This window comes from Rhododendron vialii, chromosome 6a (genome assembly GCF_030253575.1).
Source record: "Rhododendron vialii isolate Sample 1 chromosome 6a, ASM3025357v1".
Lineage (NCBI taxonomy): Eukaryota > Viridiplantae > Streptophyta > Magnoliopsida > Ericales > Ericaceae > Rhododendron > Rhododendron vialii.
The window spans coordinates 2,766,444-2,783,926 of record NC_080562.1 but is presented as its reverse complement, the minus strand read 5'-3'; the positions used below and the strand labels follow the sequence as shown (position 1 = coordinate 2,783,926).

Sequence of the window (17,483 nt, the reverse complement as noted above, 5' to 3'; positions counted from 1 at the left end):
TAAATTTAGTATTTACTAACTATATTAAATATTAATATGAGATTTTTATAACAACAAAATTATGCGAGGCTATTCTAGTCAATATTTATTAGAGTTAAAGATTAACTAATATATAATCTAAAACATTTGTTGTTTACAATCTAAATAAATTTTTACTTATAAAATATTCTTGTTAATGTTTCATAAATATTTATTTACCCCAATAATTTATTAGACACGTAAACGTCCACTCAAATACAAATTAACAATGCAACATCAATAATAATTTCACAATCAAACACTTGTTAAACGATCATAAATTTTCACAGGAGATAACACTAATCATTACAGCACAACCAGACTAAATTTTAATATAAACAGGACTAAAAATAAATTAACAATTTAACAGCAGATCATCATCTTCAATAAACTTTAAATCTAAGTAACTCCATTAAAATGCAGATAAAGGTTTTGGGTTTTCGGAAAACTATCTCAAACGCGATTCTAAGTTCGGATAAGTGTTGTACGGTGTCCGTAGATCGCCATGGTGGTTTTGAAATTTCGGGGCAGCGTCCGGCGGCATTCCAACAGGGCCCGCAGCAGCGGTGTGCACACACCTACGGCCACAACTCTCTCTCTCTCTCTCTCTCTCTCTCTCTCTCTATTCTAGACTCAACAATAAAATTGGGAGTGAAATAATATACTGGTGTTCAATTTTCGGATTATGTGGGTATGTATAATGAGAGAGAATAAAGTAGTGAGAATGTGAGATGATAAGTGTAGAAGTGGTGGAATGAGGAAGGAAAGTGATACTGATAATGATAAAAAGATAAGGGACAAGTGCCACATTTGGGGGGGGTGTTTCAATTCTAATGTATGTGGACGCATGTGTGTACAAGGTGAGAATGTATCTGGACGCTTTTATGTATAGGATGAGAGATAGAGAAGTGGAGAGTTAGTTTGAATAGAGTTCTACTTAGGGTTTAAATAGAAAAGATAAGAGATGAATATGAATCACTGATTCCCTGTATATCTAAAGTTTAAATACATATCTTATACAATAATGCAAATAATATCAATTATACCCATAATAATATATTTTAATTATTCAATCTAATTAATTATTGAATTAGGAATTTAAAAATATAAATTTGTATTAAAAAAAATTGGGTCAAAAATTCGGATCGTTACAAGATTCGTGATTCGGAAAAAGAAAGATCATCTCGATGTATATTTTTTTATTCACATTTGACAGTCAGGTTTGAATTTCTTTACCAAATTCTTTTGTCAATTGGGCAATTTTCGGAAAGAAAATACTAGTCCTAGCATTTCTTTTCCCTTATTCTATTTCAATACTCTTTTTCTGAAAGTAATTTCCTCCGATCGACAAGCTACTAGACACTTAACAAACGAGCCATTTACTTGGCAAACATTGTCAAATTCTTTCCGGAATAGTATAGTAGGGATGCAATCGATCTGTAGAGATACAAAATCGTTTAATGCAGTATACGGGATTTCGCGCAATAAATATGGAACCCACACATCGAATAATCCCGCAAATATTCCGTATTCGAATCTATGCATATCCACCTGCGTCAGTAGCATTAGCTTTGTAAGTATAATTCTTTTCCTTTGGGTAATTGCATCAGTGGCAAAAGTAAGTAAATAACGTAGCCAGCAAATCACATGCATTTTAAAAATGTACTAGAAAGGAACAAAAATGTCATCTCATTGTAATTATCACCAAAACAAAGGCCAATCAATTACCACAAATCTTATAAATTCTCCTCCTTCCCATTTCTCAAAATCAAACTCATTTTTCTCTCGTACCAAACAGAAATGATCTCTTTTCCGTCACTTTCAAGAGAAAAATTGTTGTCGAGCAACAAAATCCGCCACATTGTGAGGCTCCACCACATGCTGAAGCGGTGGCGGAAGAAAGCCTCAACAGCTGCCAGGCGGACACCGTCTGATGTGCCATCTGGACACTTGGCAGACGTGCCATCCGGACACTTGACGGTCTGCGTGGGCGCCAGTAGCAGAAGATTCGTGGTGCGCACGACGTACCTGAACCACCCAGCCTTCGGAAAGCTATTGGACCAAGCCCAAGAAGAGTACGGGTACGCCAATTCAGGACCATTGGCCATTCCCTGCGACGAAGTCCTCTTTGAAGAACTCTTGGGGTACTTGGGCAGGACAGAATCTGGTAAATCAGCCCGATTCACGAACCTTGAGGATTTCCAAAAGTGCCGTATTGACGCCCGGTCCAATTTGGAGTTCTGGCCCGAATCTCGACCGCTTCTTAATGAGCTCCCCGATAAGCCTGTTTGGTAAAGAGTGGATGGTTTACTAACCAATTCCAATAAAGTGGCGAGTTTGCGGTCATTTGACTCGGCCGATTGACCCGAGTTAGGGGTACATAAATTCATGGGAGGGAGTTTTACTAACCAATTCCAATAAAGGTGAGTTGGTGGGGTTTTCTTTTTAAAATTTTCTTTTTGTACTTGTTTCGTCTATACTAAATAAGGAGGTAATTAATTGGGGATTTTATTGGGTATTACTATAACTGTAATATTTAATACTAAGTAGTTAATATCGAGTACGGAGCTGAGTCTCGTCATATTAAAAGCGATGGCCAATGGGTGAGCGAGTTGACTGTCGAGTCATCCCGGATTTGAATCGGATTGGAGAGAGAGAGTGTGTGTCTTGTAATTTGCAGCTGGATAGCAAGCGAACACGAGATTATTTGATGGATCACTCTTTCTTTTCATCTTTTATTAACTTTGGTAAATTCGGTGACTTTTTAGCGTAGAGAAATTCAAGAATAATGGTCCATGATTTGTTGAACATGTTCTCAGCTAGTATATGAATCTTTCTTTTTCTTTTTCTAATAGTGCTGGTTGGAATCATGGTAGCCGTTATGGGAGTTATGATTAATGAAAGCAGCTCATGTGAAAGGCAGGGGGACTCAAACAAGGACATTTGTTCTGTTTCAAGGACCTGATTCGTCTGGATCAAAAAAAAAAGGACCTGATTCGTCCGTATTCTTTTTCCGAATAACTCTGGTGTTCGGGCTCACTTATACGCACCTTATCTATTTTAATGCCTACAACGCCCAAGTGATTTTTTTCTTTTCAGCAATACTACATACACACCCACCGATCCCAATTCCAACCACACTCTTCTTACATACTCGTGAGTCCCACATATGGGACTCGCATGTAAGTAAGAGATATGTGGCTGGATATTTGAATAGTGATTGTATACCTAACATTTTTCGTTTATTTTTTTTTGCTACTAATTAAAAAATGAGCCGAAGTTACCTCCCCCTCCGAATTGAGTATTTGAACCAGTTTACACACAATTCGAATAATCACGGACAAAATTTTAATAAATGATTAGTGCATCTTCTCTCCTCTTTTTTGTTCATATGGAAGATTGACTTGATACTGTATTAGCTAAACCTTGAATGAAACCATGCTATATATTATTTTTACTTTTGGTATGATCTTCATCTCGTATGCCAATCATTGCTGCTCGGTACAAATTCAATGAGCTCTTTTTTCGCTTATCGAACATGCATAACGTTTAACAATATATACACTAGTATAAGGCAGTATATGCATGCATGTCCTATAATATGACGGTGCTCCACGATTTCTTATGGGCTCAAGCAACTTATGAACCATAACTATGTTGAGGCCAGTGGGCCCAATAATATCACAAAATGAAAGAAATAGTAGGTTTCAAAAAAACCCATAAATAGAAACAGGGCCGGCTCTGAGATTTCGAAGGCCGAAGACAATTCTCGAAAATGAGACCCTTAATATTCTATCACTTAATGTGTAATTTCCTTCTTTGTCAGTTCGTTGGGTTTGTTTGCAATGTGAATTATCTTTTAAGAGAAAAAGATGCATTCATGTTAATGATGGACTCACCAAACTGAATAATTTTCCCAAAGATCAGTAATCTGGACGTCCTGTGATCTAACTTTATTCTTGCTTTTTTGTTTTTTCCTCCGTTCAAATTTTTTACCACAGGATTGCGCTTTATGTAAAACATATTCATGAGTTAAAAAATTGATCTTATATACTAGGTACTAAAAAACAAGTGGAGGCCCTAATTTTTTGGACATTTTTGGGGGGCTTAAGGCTTGCGCCTCATGAGCCTTAGCCTAGAGACGGCCATGAATAGAAATTTAGTTTTAGGTCCATTATGTAAACTTCATAAGCCCATAAGTCTACCTATTAATTTTATAACGTCTCAAGTCTATTTTAGGGTACCCTAGAGAAGGATATGATACTCTAGGATTTAGGCACTTTTATAAGATTTTAGGGCGTACTTTTTTATTATAGGATTGGGTACCCTAGAGTTTAAGCACTTTTATAGGATTTTAGAGTGCACTTTCTTATTATAGAGTTTTAGTAGTTTAGGCACTTTCATACAGTTCATGATTTTATTTACTTTTATAGGATATCCTATGGTTTAGGTTGTGGACTTGTAGCTTATAAAATATTTATAGTAGACTTATCACTAAATCTCCCATGAATAGAACTCAGGAATTAATTAATTTTAGGACCATTGCAAATGAATCGAAGAACTTGGAAAATCTACTGACAAAATTCAAATGCCGTTAACAAAGTGAATGGCCTTTTTTTTGACCGGCAAAAAGTTGATGACATCAATGATTGGAGAAATTACGTAATTGAACCAAATATATTTGACAGGTTTAAACCATTTCCACGGGCATTATAATTTGTAATAATCGTCCATGGTTTGAATTTAATAGCACGCGTTCACGTGCCCGAGAATAGTAAGCAAAAAATTGGTATTGTTTTGAGTTTACGATGAGATTTTTTTTTCTTCTTGAACGGCATGAGATAGATTATTGTGTTATAATCTTCCTCCCTTTCTTATTTCGTTTCCGATTCGGAAGTCAAAAAAACATCTACCTAATAAAACACAAGAATGCGGGTATCTTTTCTGATATTATATCTTGGTTTTCCTTTAACACCATGATTAAATGTGTCCTTACAATTACGGTATTGATATGTGATTACAAACATCCAAAACCGTGATTAAATATCAAAAAGCGTGATTGATACATGATTAAAATCACAGTTCTTAGTTAAAACAGTAAGAGCATCCACAGTAAAATAATCAAAACCAAAATGTTGCTTAGGTTAGCAATGTTTGCTCAAAAAAATGCTCACATTAAAATAACCAAATCTACCAACCTCTTACCAACTCATCAAATTTTAGCATTTGAATAATTAAAACTAGCAACCTTTTGCCAATAACCAAAATTTTCCCTTTTCAATCAAGTATACTATCATTACACAAAAACATTTTCTCTTCCCTTCTCTCTCTCTCTCTCTCAACAATGTTTTCAAAAACTTTTCCTCTCAATTTTTCCTCTCTCAATCAAGTACACTATCATTCCAAATTTTTCAGATTTTTTTCTGCTTTTTTCAAAAACTTTTTTTAACAAAAAAACTGTTTTGTCAAAATTTTTAAAAAGTGTAAGTAAATAAAGTGTGTTTTTGAAAAACTATTTTTGAAATTTCAAAACTCTTTTACACAACTTTTAAAACACTATTTTTTTGGTAAACAGATTTTGAGATTTCAAAACTGTTTTCTTACACAAAATCTGTTTTTAAAAAATTATATTTTATAGTTTTTAAATTTTCAAAACTACTGTATTTACAGTTTTTAAGTGAACAAAATGTGTTTTTGAAAAACTGTTTTTTGTTTCGAAAAATTATTTCTTTTACACAACTGTTTTGTTTTTTTTGAAAACTTTTTTTTATACAACTTTTTTGTTTTTCTTCAAAAACTGTTTAATAAACAGTTTTTTTTTTCAAAAAAAAATATGCGCGAAATGAAGGGAAAAAATTTGGAGGGCCCATTGGTTTTAATTATGGGCAAAAAAAAAACACCAATATGAAATTTTACATTGCTAACTTTAACAACCTCAAAATTGATAATCAAAATCTGTTATGACATATTTCGATTATTCATATTTGCTTATTCTACTGTGGATGCTCTGATAAAAGGAGATAATTTCAATCACAGTTCTTAGTTAAAACCGTGATAAAAGGAACGCCGGAGAACCTACAGATTGCTCTGCTGCTTTCAAACAGGTCAATCTTTGGATAGATTGCTCTGCTTCACATGATTAATACTCTATAATACAAATAAACCTTCTTCTTTTGGGTCAATCGATAGGAGAGATAATTTACATCTGAGTTACAAAGTACAAATCACAAGACACTACATCCCAACATAGCCAATCTCAACAACTCAATCAACACAAGAAATCTGTGTCCCAAAAAAAAAAAAAAACAAGAAATAAGTTCATCAAAGGGAAGAAACAAAGAAAGAAATGAAAAGCCTTTCTAAGAGGAGAAATTAGGAGTGTACAAAAGTGGCCAACTGAGCTAGACCTAGCGGATTCCTTTTATTGCCACTCATCCGGAGAATCAGAGATCGAGAACCCCCACAAATATCATGAAAAAACCCAATGAATTACCCGACTTAAGAACTGAACACAGAGACAAGTGAAGATGAGTTGGGTGGTGGAACTTAGCTTCTACTCTTAACCCTCCAACTGGAGAATAACCCGTGCATCACCATCCATTGGATCTGTAATTAAGAAACAAGCAAGACAACCAATCCAATAAGCAACTATCGACAAAACTTGTTTGGCCAAGCAAAAGAAAAAATGAGTAGCGTTCAATCAGCGAAGATTAACGATGAAGGAAACGACAAAGATTATCTAGGTTTTTTTTTTTTTTTTTAATGCTAATGCATACAGAATAAGTCATATGTGCACTTTAGTTGTCAATAATTCAAAAAACATGTAAGTTCTGTAATCATATACCTTAAAAACTCATAGTATTCAGAAGTCCCATTCCCGTACTAAACCCCAATCATTCAAAGGAATTAGATAATTCCATACATAAAATTCAGAACTCCAATATTTGACACGCATTTCTAAATATCTGGATACGGCAATATGAGCCCGTGGGACAAAAACCACAGTTAGTTACTTCAAGGCCAAAAGAAACTAATTTTACGTGTCAATACTTGATACGTAGGATCTAAATCATATAACGTCTATCTTGATCAAAAGGTGCGAATCCACAGGGCTAACAGGATAATTTGTCATAGATTGAACTTATAATCTTTTATTTGACATAGTATAGATTAAACAGATAATCCCGAATCACAAATAATAATGTCAATCTCCAATGTTTATGGGAATTCTCATGTCTCATCCTCGCCAAGTACAAACACAAGAAAGTACTATAACAGCTAATTCTCATAACACCGAATTGGAGATTTCAAACATCAAATGTTTAAAGCATTTTCCAAAAAGAGGATATGGGAGATGTGGTAGGTGGTCACTTACCTAATTTGTTGAAATCTATGTATCACGGACACATGGACACGAGAATTCTAAAAAATGGGAATACAGACACGACGTCGGACACACCACGTGTATCTTTATTTATTTATAAATATTTTTTTCAATTTTTTTCCAAGTTTAAATTGCAAAATGTGACCAAAACATACCGAGAGAGAGAGAGAGAGAGAGAGAGAGAGAGAGAGAGGAGCTTGCAGCTGCTCAGTCGTCTGTGAGAGCAGATTTTGATTGTGAGATAGCAGAGAGGAGATTTTATTATGAGAGAGAGGAGAGAGGAGTCGTCAATGTTCTTAGGACTCGACTAAATGTGGAAGTCACAAAAGAATCATAGCTCTATGGATTGTCTCTAGTCCCAGCTTATGAGTATCTTTACCACCTCCTCCTACTCGTGACTCGTAATTGTGACTATTCCTGCATGCTTCTTCTCTTTTAAGAGTTGCCCCTGACCCCTTGTTACACTCCCCCTAGAGCGCTTGGGACTAAGACTTTGGCGTTTGAATCCCCCGATTAGGGTTTTAATCAGACGATATAGGTTTTCGTATAGGTTTAAGACGATTTAATCCAAAACTTTATGTAATTATTACACATTTACCCCCGAAAAAATTACAAAAAAATATATAAATGCACCTCCGCCATGTCCCCATCGTTACCCATCCGTGTTCCACATGTGTCACCCTGTGTCCCCAACCGTGTCCCACTCCAAAAATTAATTTAAAATATTGGACACGCCACATGGTGTATCGGACAAGTTTCTAGCCGTGTCCCCCCATGTGTCCGGACATGCCGAAATGGCAACCTCTAGGAGTGTTGGTGCATTATAGGTCAATCAATTGAATAGGAATACTTAGACAAAAGGTCATCATCAGATTCGTCAAGCAATTTATTAAGATCAATCGAATCAGAAGACACATACAATGATCGACATCAAGTTCCTCAGGAAAGGCAGTTCAAAGAAAAAGTTCCTCAGGAAAATCTAGAAAAGGAATCCAACAAGAGTACAAAAATAAGTAATCCCAGACAATTCAACTTAGCTACAATTTCATTCGCTAATATCAAGAAATGATATGTGACAAGGTAAAAACAAATGGGGCTGGCTTTATGAGGTAGTTGAAATAAACAAAGATGGGAATGACTTCGGTGTCCCCGGTCATTTTGGGGACACCGTAACTTTTGGCATAACAAAATCATTATGAGTATAACCAAAACCCATTACAAGCATAACAGAACCATAGCAAGGCATAACCAAAACCATAGCAAGACATAACTTATTTGTTATGCCTTGGTTGGGTTTAGTTATGCTTTGGTTGGTTTTTTGGATATTCCTCGGTTATGCCTTATTTGGGTTCTGTTATGCTTGTAATTGATTTTAGTTATGCTCCTAATGGTAAAGTTATGCCAAAAATTACGGTGTCCCCAAAATGACCGGGGACACCATAGCATCATCCAACAAAGATAGATCGGCTTGATTCATCTTACAATGACTGAACCATGCTTTAGACAGTCATAACAATTTAGTGATAATAAACAATTTAGTTCTATTTCATTGGAGCTACTTAAAATTATATTCCATGCTAGCAGTTGGGGCACACGCTATGCATATGCAAGGCAAATTATGATAAAATAAGGCTATAATAAGCACATCAATAACTTTTGACCTATTGTTGTGCATATTTTTATCAAGTTTGTACATATTTATCATAATTCGACCTAGAAGCACGTGGCCCAGCCTCTAGTAATCTATGAAGACCCAATGATGTATGTTACTAACAATTGATGATGGTATGAAACTAATTTTTTATACTTCAGTTTTTTGTCAAAATGTTTTAAAAACTGTCTTAAAGACGGATTTTTTTTATTACACAGCCTCAAATTTTTTATCAACCCAAAAAATTTAAAGGTTAAAAGGTTATCAAAATGTTTTAAAAGTTTACTAATCGACGGTTTTTTTTTATCATCACAGCCTCAGTTTTAACCAAAGTTGCATCCTTTTTTTTCAACACAACCTCAGATTTCACTTGGGTGGGATATCCCCATTCGACCAAAACAGAAGAGGCGGAGGAAGGGAGGGATTAAGAGAGAGAGGGGGGGAGGGGAATGCTAAAGTACATGTACAGAAAAGTATTGACGTACTATACCAGAAGGGAAATGCAAAAGTATTCTCAGTACCTGATTAGTTGGATTTTGTGTGAAGCATTGATCAGCTCTTGGACTTTACTGGATGGACAGATGTTCAAAGCTTTTTGCGACCGTGTATGTTCGAAATTTGCTATACAGAAAGGAGAGAAAATAACTGAGATCAGGATAAGACGTGTGTAAGTTGTAACCGCACATCGTTTATAAACGTGGGGTACTGTGTTTGGTTATTTTACTTTTCCAGTTAATAGGTGCGGAGGTTACTTTTTAAAGTAAAATCTTTATTTTGTTTGTGGCAATTTGGGGAGAGGGAAATGTGAATACACCAAAAGTTGCTCTCCCTTTATAATAAAGAATAGATAGAAGAGTATTGATTTTTGCACTCCTCTTTTTACCATCCACACTCTTTTTTTTGTTTTTAATTCATGTCAAATTACCAATCTTTTACCCCTTCATTAGTTCACTTTTTCACACATCAAGGGACAATGTAGTAAATTCACATGATTAAAAAACAAAAAGGAGTGCAGAAATCAATTTCCTAGATTGAATAGATAATATGTTCAAACCTAGACACACTCTAGCAACTAAAGCAATCTCCAGCCTGGTAGTATGGCAGGCTGGGATTGCTGGACTATAACGAGTACTTGATGCCAAAAAGCACAAATACTTGATGCAGGAAAATTATTGATCTCTCCAGCCTCCAGGGGTTATTGATCAAATCCCTTTATCAAAGCCCGATCAATATTGGGTTAAATTAACACAACTCAAAAGAGCTGGGGAGCCACTACACCAATGAAATAGGTACTGGGGCCACGCCACCAAGCAATTCCGCTGGGAACACCAAATTTGTAATGTTGAATTTTGCACCGAATATAATTTACTTGTGATTCACCATATGTCAAACCTGACATGGTATAACGATATTTACCTCTATAACATAGATCAAGAATGGTTTTGGTATGGGGTTCATCCCATTCCAGAGATTCCCACCATTCTTCTTCTCCCTCAATGATAGGTGGTGCTGTTGCTTGCTTGCTATCCATGTCCAGAGAAAGAGGCAGTCTCCTTACCATGGGACAATTAACTACCTTGAATTCTTGCAGACATTCACACACCATCATTCCAGTGTATATGCTCTTCAATCTTGAAAGGGAACCTAGAATTACGTTCTGGAGTCTTGGAAGTGTGATTTTGTTTATATCCTCTCGATGGTGGCCCCTTTCACTCATCGCTTGTTCTCCTACTATTATGTCTTCCACATTCTCGCAACTATCCACTTCAAGACGACTGAGGTTTGGGAAGTTCTGCAATAGCTCGACAGGGAAAATGTTCTTTATGGTCTGACATCGTCTGAAGCACAATTCTTTAAGGTTAAAGGTTATGTTGTGTGGTGGGACGAGCCCATCAAAAAGTACCCTACAGTCGGGTAAATCAAACAAACAACATGATTCTACGGTTCTTAGAGAGATATGGCCGTCCTCTGAGAAGGATGATGATGAAAAGATGGATTCTAACCCGCTACAGCCTCCTACACAACATTTTGTTAAATTTTTGGCATCTTTCAATGATGGAGGAGCTGATAAGCTAATGAGATTGTGGAATCCTTGAAGCTCAAAGGACCCAATGTTTCTGGGGAGCACTAGCTGATCTACTTCACTTCCAAAAGGTTCAGATTCGGTATTGATACAAACTTCTTTTCCGACAAACCCTCCCTCAAGAAGTCTTTTCCCAACTACAAAACGGCACAACTCCAACCAATGCTGAGAAGTCTCATAACTGGTATTGATACCCTCGAGAAGACTTTTCCCGACTACAAGACGGTACATCTCCAACCCTTGGCATTGCTGAGAAGTCACATACCTGGTAAGCTCCTGTACATTTTGAAACTGGACACTGACAACTTTCAATTGCCTCAAGCACAGTAGATCTTCTGCCGACACTTTTACACTTGTCTCATCCATTCGAAGGTATTGGAGTTTTGAGAGCCTGCGTAACATCCAGCCGGGAAACTTCTCTAGTCTTGCATTGCAGGAGAGGTCAAGTTCTCTAAGATTAACCAATTTTTCTATACCTTTCGGTACATCGTCAATCAGACTTGAATTCAGTTTAAACACTTTCAGTGCAATCAGTTTCTCCAGTGACGGCACATACTCTAGTGATGGACAATACCCCAGTATTAGTGCATGCAATTTCTCCAAGTTGGAGATGGACTCTGGCAGCGACTGTATTTGGTTATCAGACAAGTCCAATACCACGAGACTACGCATATTGGTGAAGAAAGATTCCGGAATCATTGATAAGTTATTTGTCTTCAAAAGTAAGGTGGTAAGCCTAGGGCAAACAGGTGGTCTAATCGGAAGTTCAGATATATCGTTGTGCATTAAGGAAATCCTCTCAAGATCCTCAAGCCAGTCTTCATAAAGTACACTTTCTAGTCCCTCACCAGCTTTTACCAGGAATCGAGGTCTACTAGCTGTTATTCTGAGAGCCATATCTCTGATCAAATCATGCATCCTAAGGCATTCTTGCCCACATATATCAGTAGAGCTCTCCAATAAGCAGCAACTTGTTAGTTTTCCCAAAATAGTGTGACCCCTGTCAAACTTTGCTTCTACACTTTTCATCTCACCGATTAATCCCTCAGCAATCCAATACTCTATGAGCTCTTCCACAGGGATGTCATGGTCTTCAGGATACATGGAACAATACAAGAAACAATCTTTGAGCACTTCATCTCCTAGGCGATTGTAACTAAATTTCAGTTGCTCAAAAACCTCCCTTTCACCATCGCTGACCTCTTTTGTCAAGCTTATCAATCCATTTAATGCATTTCTCCACTCACGCGTTCCTTTCAATCCCCGCAAACTCCCAGCTACTGTAACAATTGCAAGCGGCAAACAGGCACATTCTTTGGCAATTAGACAAGCAATGTCTTCCACATCTGGAGCAAGCACTATGTCATGACCAGTGGCCTTGCTGAGAAATAGAGTCAGTGCTTCCTGCTCCGTGAGAAGCTCCACTTTGACAGTTGTGCAGTCCATCCTTCTGCACACATCCAACGACCGCGTAGTTAGCACTAATTTACACCCGTTAGATCTGTTTGGTTCCGGAATACCAACGCTATCCAGTGGAAATGCTTCCCATAGATCATCTAAGATGAGGACATACTTCTTTTGGGAGAGCGCTGCATATAATTCTGATGCTCTTATTGTTTCATCCTCGTCATCGACAAGATTAAGATACAGTGCCTTAGCTATGCGCTTCTGTAATTTCAGAGGGTCGAATTCTTTAGATACTGTGACCCAGAAAACACTATCAAACTTGCCAGTTTCTTCCAAAAGGCGATTGTGAATGTGCTTCATAATGGTCGTTTTGCCAACACCCCCCATTCCGTAAATGCCAACCCGTCCAACTTCGTCATTCATCAAGCATTCCCAAACGTTCTCTGTGTTCCTTGCTTTTGTTGATTGAACAAAATCTTTCGTCAGTGGAATGAACAATCTACCAATTGGATGTTCATCAATCAGCAAACCATTAAAAACTCTGCCCTTTTCTTGAAGTTCTGACACTTCTTGAATCTTCTCGACGACATGCTTTCCCAACAATGCATGCGAGAAAACATTCCTTTCTCCAACTGCTTCTTGCTCAAGTCTTTGCACATCGTCTTTCAACTGTTGCACATCTCTGAGCCAAACTTCAACTTCTTTCTTTGGTCTTTTCCATGGCTGGCGCTTTGCCCTGCTAATTTCTGCATTTATGTCATTCTCTTGACTGCTCAAGTACTGTACCTTCCTCTTGAGATTTTGCATGCTTTTGTCGAGTTCCTGCAAACAAAGAAATAAGAGAGGATTGTGGTCACTGGCAAAATCATGACGATTACGTCAATAAAATTCTGACGATGTTCAAAAGCAATTTTCATTCTATTTTGGAAAACACAGGCAAGAGAAAGAAACGTAACAATGAACTTGTAGCAATTATGCTGTTTAACAATACATGTAAATATATTATTTTTACATTTGATTGTTTCCCTTCACAACAATTCTAGGATTCAACCATTAGCATTTTAAAAAAACACAGAGCTACATATTCCCGAAACATGAGTTGAATCATTGTTCTTTTGACAAAAAGAAAACTCTTGAACCTAGTGGGTTCGATAATTTAACTTCCTCGAAGAAACCAATCTTGTTGGCCAGCTAATGAAAATAGTTGATCCAATGGCAACTTCTCTAATATTTGGGAGAAAACAAGCAGCATCATATCTACCATGCTTGGAGTTGTACACAACTTTAGAAATTGCATCTTCCATATTCCACCCATTCCACAAATCACAAAAATGCCAACTTTGGTTGACCTATCTTTTAGCAAAGATGAATGCACTCGGTTTGACAATCCATACTTACTATATGGCCGCCAACCCTTCGGTGCTTGCCGGTTAGCTTGCTTTTGAGTACACCAACAATGTTCTCAATGAATTTGGCTTCATACCTAAAAGTTCAATTCAAAATGGAAATGAAGCACGGTATATCAGACAAGATTTCAAACGAAGAATCGAATTTCCATGCAGATATCCAAACAAAAGACTACTTGTCACGTTTTAGGCCTATTCTTCCTTTCTTTTCCATCTATACTATGAAGCATGAGTTACACTTTACTGTTCGTCGTCCATGGATTGTATGAAACTACTATTTTGACCTTACCCCTTTTGCCCTCTACACACGTACAAACAGCCAAACCCAAGATGGGACGAAATATGAAACTAATATTTCCACACAAACATATGAAAAAATAATATCAACAAATTCAAAACCATGAACCATAAAACCCAATGCAATATATCCAAATCACCTTCACCTTAATTGGTGCTATGTAATCATTTATTCAATTTATTTATTTGATTAATCTAAATCATCTTGTGTCTCGTTCAATAACACCTCCACTCCCAAACAACCCATCAAAAAAGTACTACCTCCGCCCCAAATTGTGGTGTCTGTTTCCTTTTTGGGACTCACAAAAAATTGTCCATATCTCACAATCTATAATGTTTTTTTAATTTTTATGATTTCAAAATCTTTGTTTACAAAAATTAATTGAGATCTATCAAACAAGATCTATATTGAATATATAAAATATTATAAATTAAAAGATATAGACAATTTTTAGAGACGTCCAAAAAATGAAACAAACAACATTTTGGGATGGAGGGAGTAGTAATGAAAGCAGTTATAGCGAAGCACGATTCTGGAAAGAGCACTTTTACAAATGTCAGTGCTTAAATTTTCACCAAACATGTCTACTATTTTATCTAAAACTAGCAAATGTTAAACCAATAGGCTGAATGACATCCGCGGCCTAGCCTGCAGCCTGCCTCGCTAGTCCTATTTCACAAGTAAGAGAAAGAGTATACTAAAGAAGGCATCAAGGGGTGCCACTAATATATAAAACGAAGGCCACAAAAGAGAGGCCCTATACAGAGCTATGCATGTCAAAAAGATCTAAGAACTCAAGGATTTGGTCAACAGTAGAGGATTAATTTCCCTCCACTCACCTGTGCAGACTGCTAAGGAAAAGGCTTTTAAATCTCAATGAGTTTTTCACACCATCAAGAGCCTTCCAAGGGTTTAGTGCAAACAAGCTGTGAGCCTTCTGAAAAATGTGCCAAGAGTCTTAAATGGAACACAATCGCCGAAAAGGGCTGGACTAGAACTACAACCACCACACATGGGTCATAAAGCTTTTAATGGTTGGTTGGAAATGGGAGTACTTTTTTAACTTGGAGAGAGAGAAACCTCTTATAGCAGATTGGCAAATTCAGACCAAAGAGGTGAGACCAGCTCGCACCCTTTCACATTTCCGTTGTGGAACTTGAGAGTTGAGAGTGGACAAGCACTCGCCCGTTTTCTATTGTCGACTATACACAAAAGGTTATAATTGCAGACTCGAGCCCATGGGGGCAGTGATGCCAGAATAATATGAATCTGTGCCTTCCGGATCTATGGTAGAGATATCCTTAATTTGGAGAATCCTCTCCCTCTTTGACCGGTCAAGGCAGAGGTGAGAAATCTGAAGGACTCTAGTTTTGGCAACAAACCACAGTGATCCAGCGCAAGGTTCCTTTTTGTTGGGCGACCTTGGTCCGATTCCTAACAACTGTTGGTATAAGATTTCAAGGTGCTAATATTATGAGATTGTTTAGACAAGGGGCGATGTCAAGATCCCTTCATGTGGCAAACCCAGGGAGCTCTATCATGCCAACGGTATCCGACATGGCAGTGATGTGACATACTCGAGATTCAAACGACCCAATGTAGCTAATCAAGTTTCATTCTTGATGGAAAAAAAAAATTCATGTAATTCACTGCTATGTCGTTTGCTTGCTTTAACCTACATCCATAAATACATATTTCATAATGTTAACTACATCACTTGAGCTCATTTACTATAAAGGCAATTGTGATTTTCACCAAAATGAATATGCGTATGGCTATATAAGTAAAATTTGATGACAAAGTACAATTAGCAACCAGAGATATCGACAAACATAATGTCATGATTTATGCGTAGAAGGTAATTTGATATACCAAGAACTGCAACAATGTCATGATTATTTGAGGGATTTGAGTAACTCCAAATTACCCGTCACATTGATTTTGGGAAACCATCCCAGCCATACTTGCCACCTCCTTAAGAGCCGCCCTCCATCCCTTCACTTCCTCAACAGTAACTTTCTTTTCCCTGAAATCCAGACTCTTGGCTTGCTCCTTAATTTCCCACGGATCCACCTCATAGAACACAGGCAAAATCCAATGATCCGACTCCATCCGGTGCTCGAGAATTGTCCGGATTTCAAACAGGCATGCCGTCGAATTAGCGTAGTTCTTCGATAGGACGATGACGGACATCCTCGAGTTCCGAATCGCTTTACGCAACTCGGATTTGATATTCTCACCCCTCTCGATCACGTCGTCATCTCTGAACGTTCGAAAGCCCTCTAGCTTCAAAGCCTTGTAAAGGTGATCGGTGAATTTTTTACGGGTGTCTAAGCCCCGGAAGCTCAAGAAAATGTCGTACATAAGTTGAAAAAAAGGATTCGAAGTGGAAGCCATCGACAATGCATATATAGCTTGAGCTACGTTACCCGATCAAACTGTTTAAGCGGAGACATATATGTGTCCTTGTTGGTTGGAGACTCGAGGGAAGGTTTTTTTTGATAATGCGTGGGGATAATTGGATAAATGAAAGTAATAATCGGAAATAAAAAACGAAGAAAAGCCAAGCGATCGGGACTCGGACAGAGATGGGGATCGAAAGAGGGGCGATCGGGACTCGGATCCTCTCTCCTACCCCTCCATCCAAGCTCTTTGTCCTACCTCTCAAACGACGACATGTGTCCCACTTACCACAAACCAAAAAGGCATACCCACACCCAACCCCTACCCCCTTCACCCTTGATACACAAGACAAGAGTTTTTAAACAACTGAACATCTTCATAGAAGGATCTAAAGAAGATTTGGCAGGGATCAGAAGGAAATCAAGGAATGAGAACAGGCGACCAGGGGTTTTGAGAGAGAAGAGAGAGAGAGAGAGAGGCGCTCTGGGTTAGGGATGAGAACTAGAACCAAGTTTTGCTTGCTCGGTCAACCGAAAGGTATTCTTACATCCTTTCTCCACGACTTTTCTGCCAATTTCCAAACGACAATCATACCAAAAATTCAATCTCCCAGGTCACACACAAAAGTGTCAAAAACCCTCAACGGGGAGAAATTATTCATTGGCCCAAAGGCAACACCTCATCTTTAACAGGTGGTGCCTTTTACCAATTAAAATTTGTCCAATTGAAAGTGTCAGACTTCTGCCACATAAGCAACCTCTCACTTGACGGAAAAGAGGCAAACGGAAATGCAGTCTACCTACCCCTTGTCTTTTCAATTTCAATTATAATTA

At 37.5% G+C, this 17,483-nt stretch overlaps 2 protein-coding genes across 8 annotated transcripts; one reads left to right on the top strand and one right to left on the bottom strand.

Moving 5' to 3' along the window:
- The first annotated feature begins 1,790 nt into the window (after positions 1 to 1,790).
- LOC131329380 (protein SMALL AUXIN UP-REGULATED RNA 12-like) lies at positions 1,791 to 2,736 on the top strand. The gene has a single exon (XM_058362476.1). The coding sequence runs from the start codon at positions 1,819 to 1,821 to the stop codon at positions 2,311 to 2,313; it is 495 nt and encodes a 164-aa protein (XP_058218459.1). The 5' UTR covers positions 1,791 to 1,818; the 3' UTR covers positions 2,314 to 2,736.
- Positions 2,737 to 6,168: 3,432 nt separating this feature from the next.
- Positions 6,169 to 17,272, bottom strand: LOC131329803 (putative disease resistance protein At4g10780). 7 transcript variants are annotated; one of them, XM_058363175.1, is made up of 5 exons: positions 16,175 to 17,272; positions 13,942 to 14,026; positions 10,470 to 13,365; positions 9,575 to 9,674; positions 6,169 to 6,624 (listed from the first exon to the last, which is right to left on the bottom strand). In XM_058363175.1, exons 1-5 carry the CDS (start codon positions 16,642 to 16,644, stop codon positions 6,609 to 6,611), a joined length of 3,567 nt encoding a protein of 1,188 aa, XP_058219158.1. In that variant the 5' UTR covers positions 16,645 to 17,272; the 3' UTR covers positions 6,169 to 6,608. The 7 variants fall into 7 exon arrangements, with proteins under 7 accessions (XP_058219158.1, XP_058219157.1, XP_058219163.1 ...); XM_058363174.1 differs by lacking the exons at positions 6,169 to 6,624; positions 9,575 to 9,674 and having other exon boundaries at positions 9,867 to 13,365; XM_058363180.1 differs by lacking the exons at positions 6,169 to 6,624; positions 9,575 to 9,674 and having other exon boundaries at positions 9,867 to 13,365; positions 13,938 to 14,026; positions 16,120 to 16,216.
- Between the last annotated feature and the right edge of the window lie 211 nt (positions 17,273 to 17,483).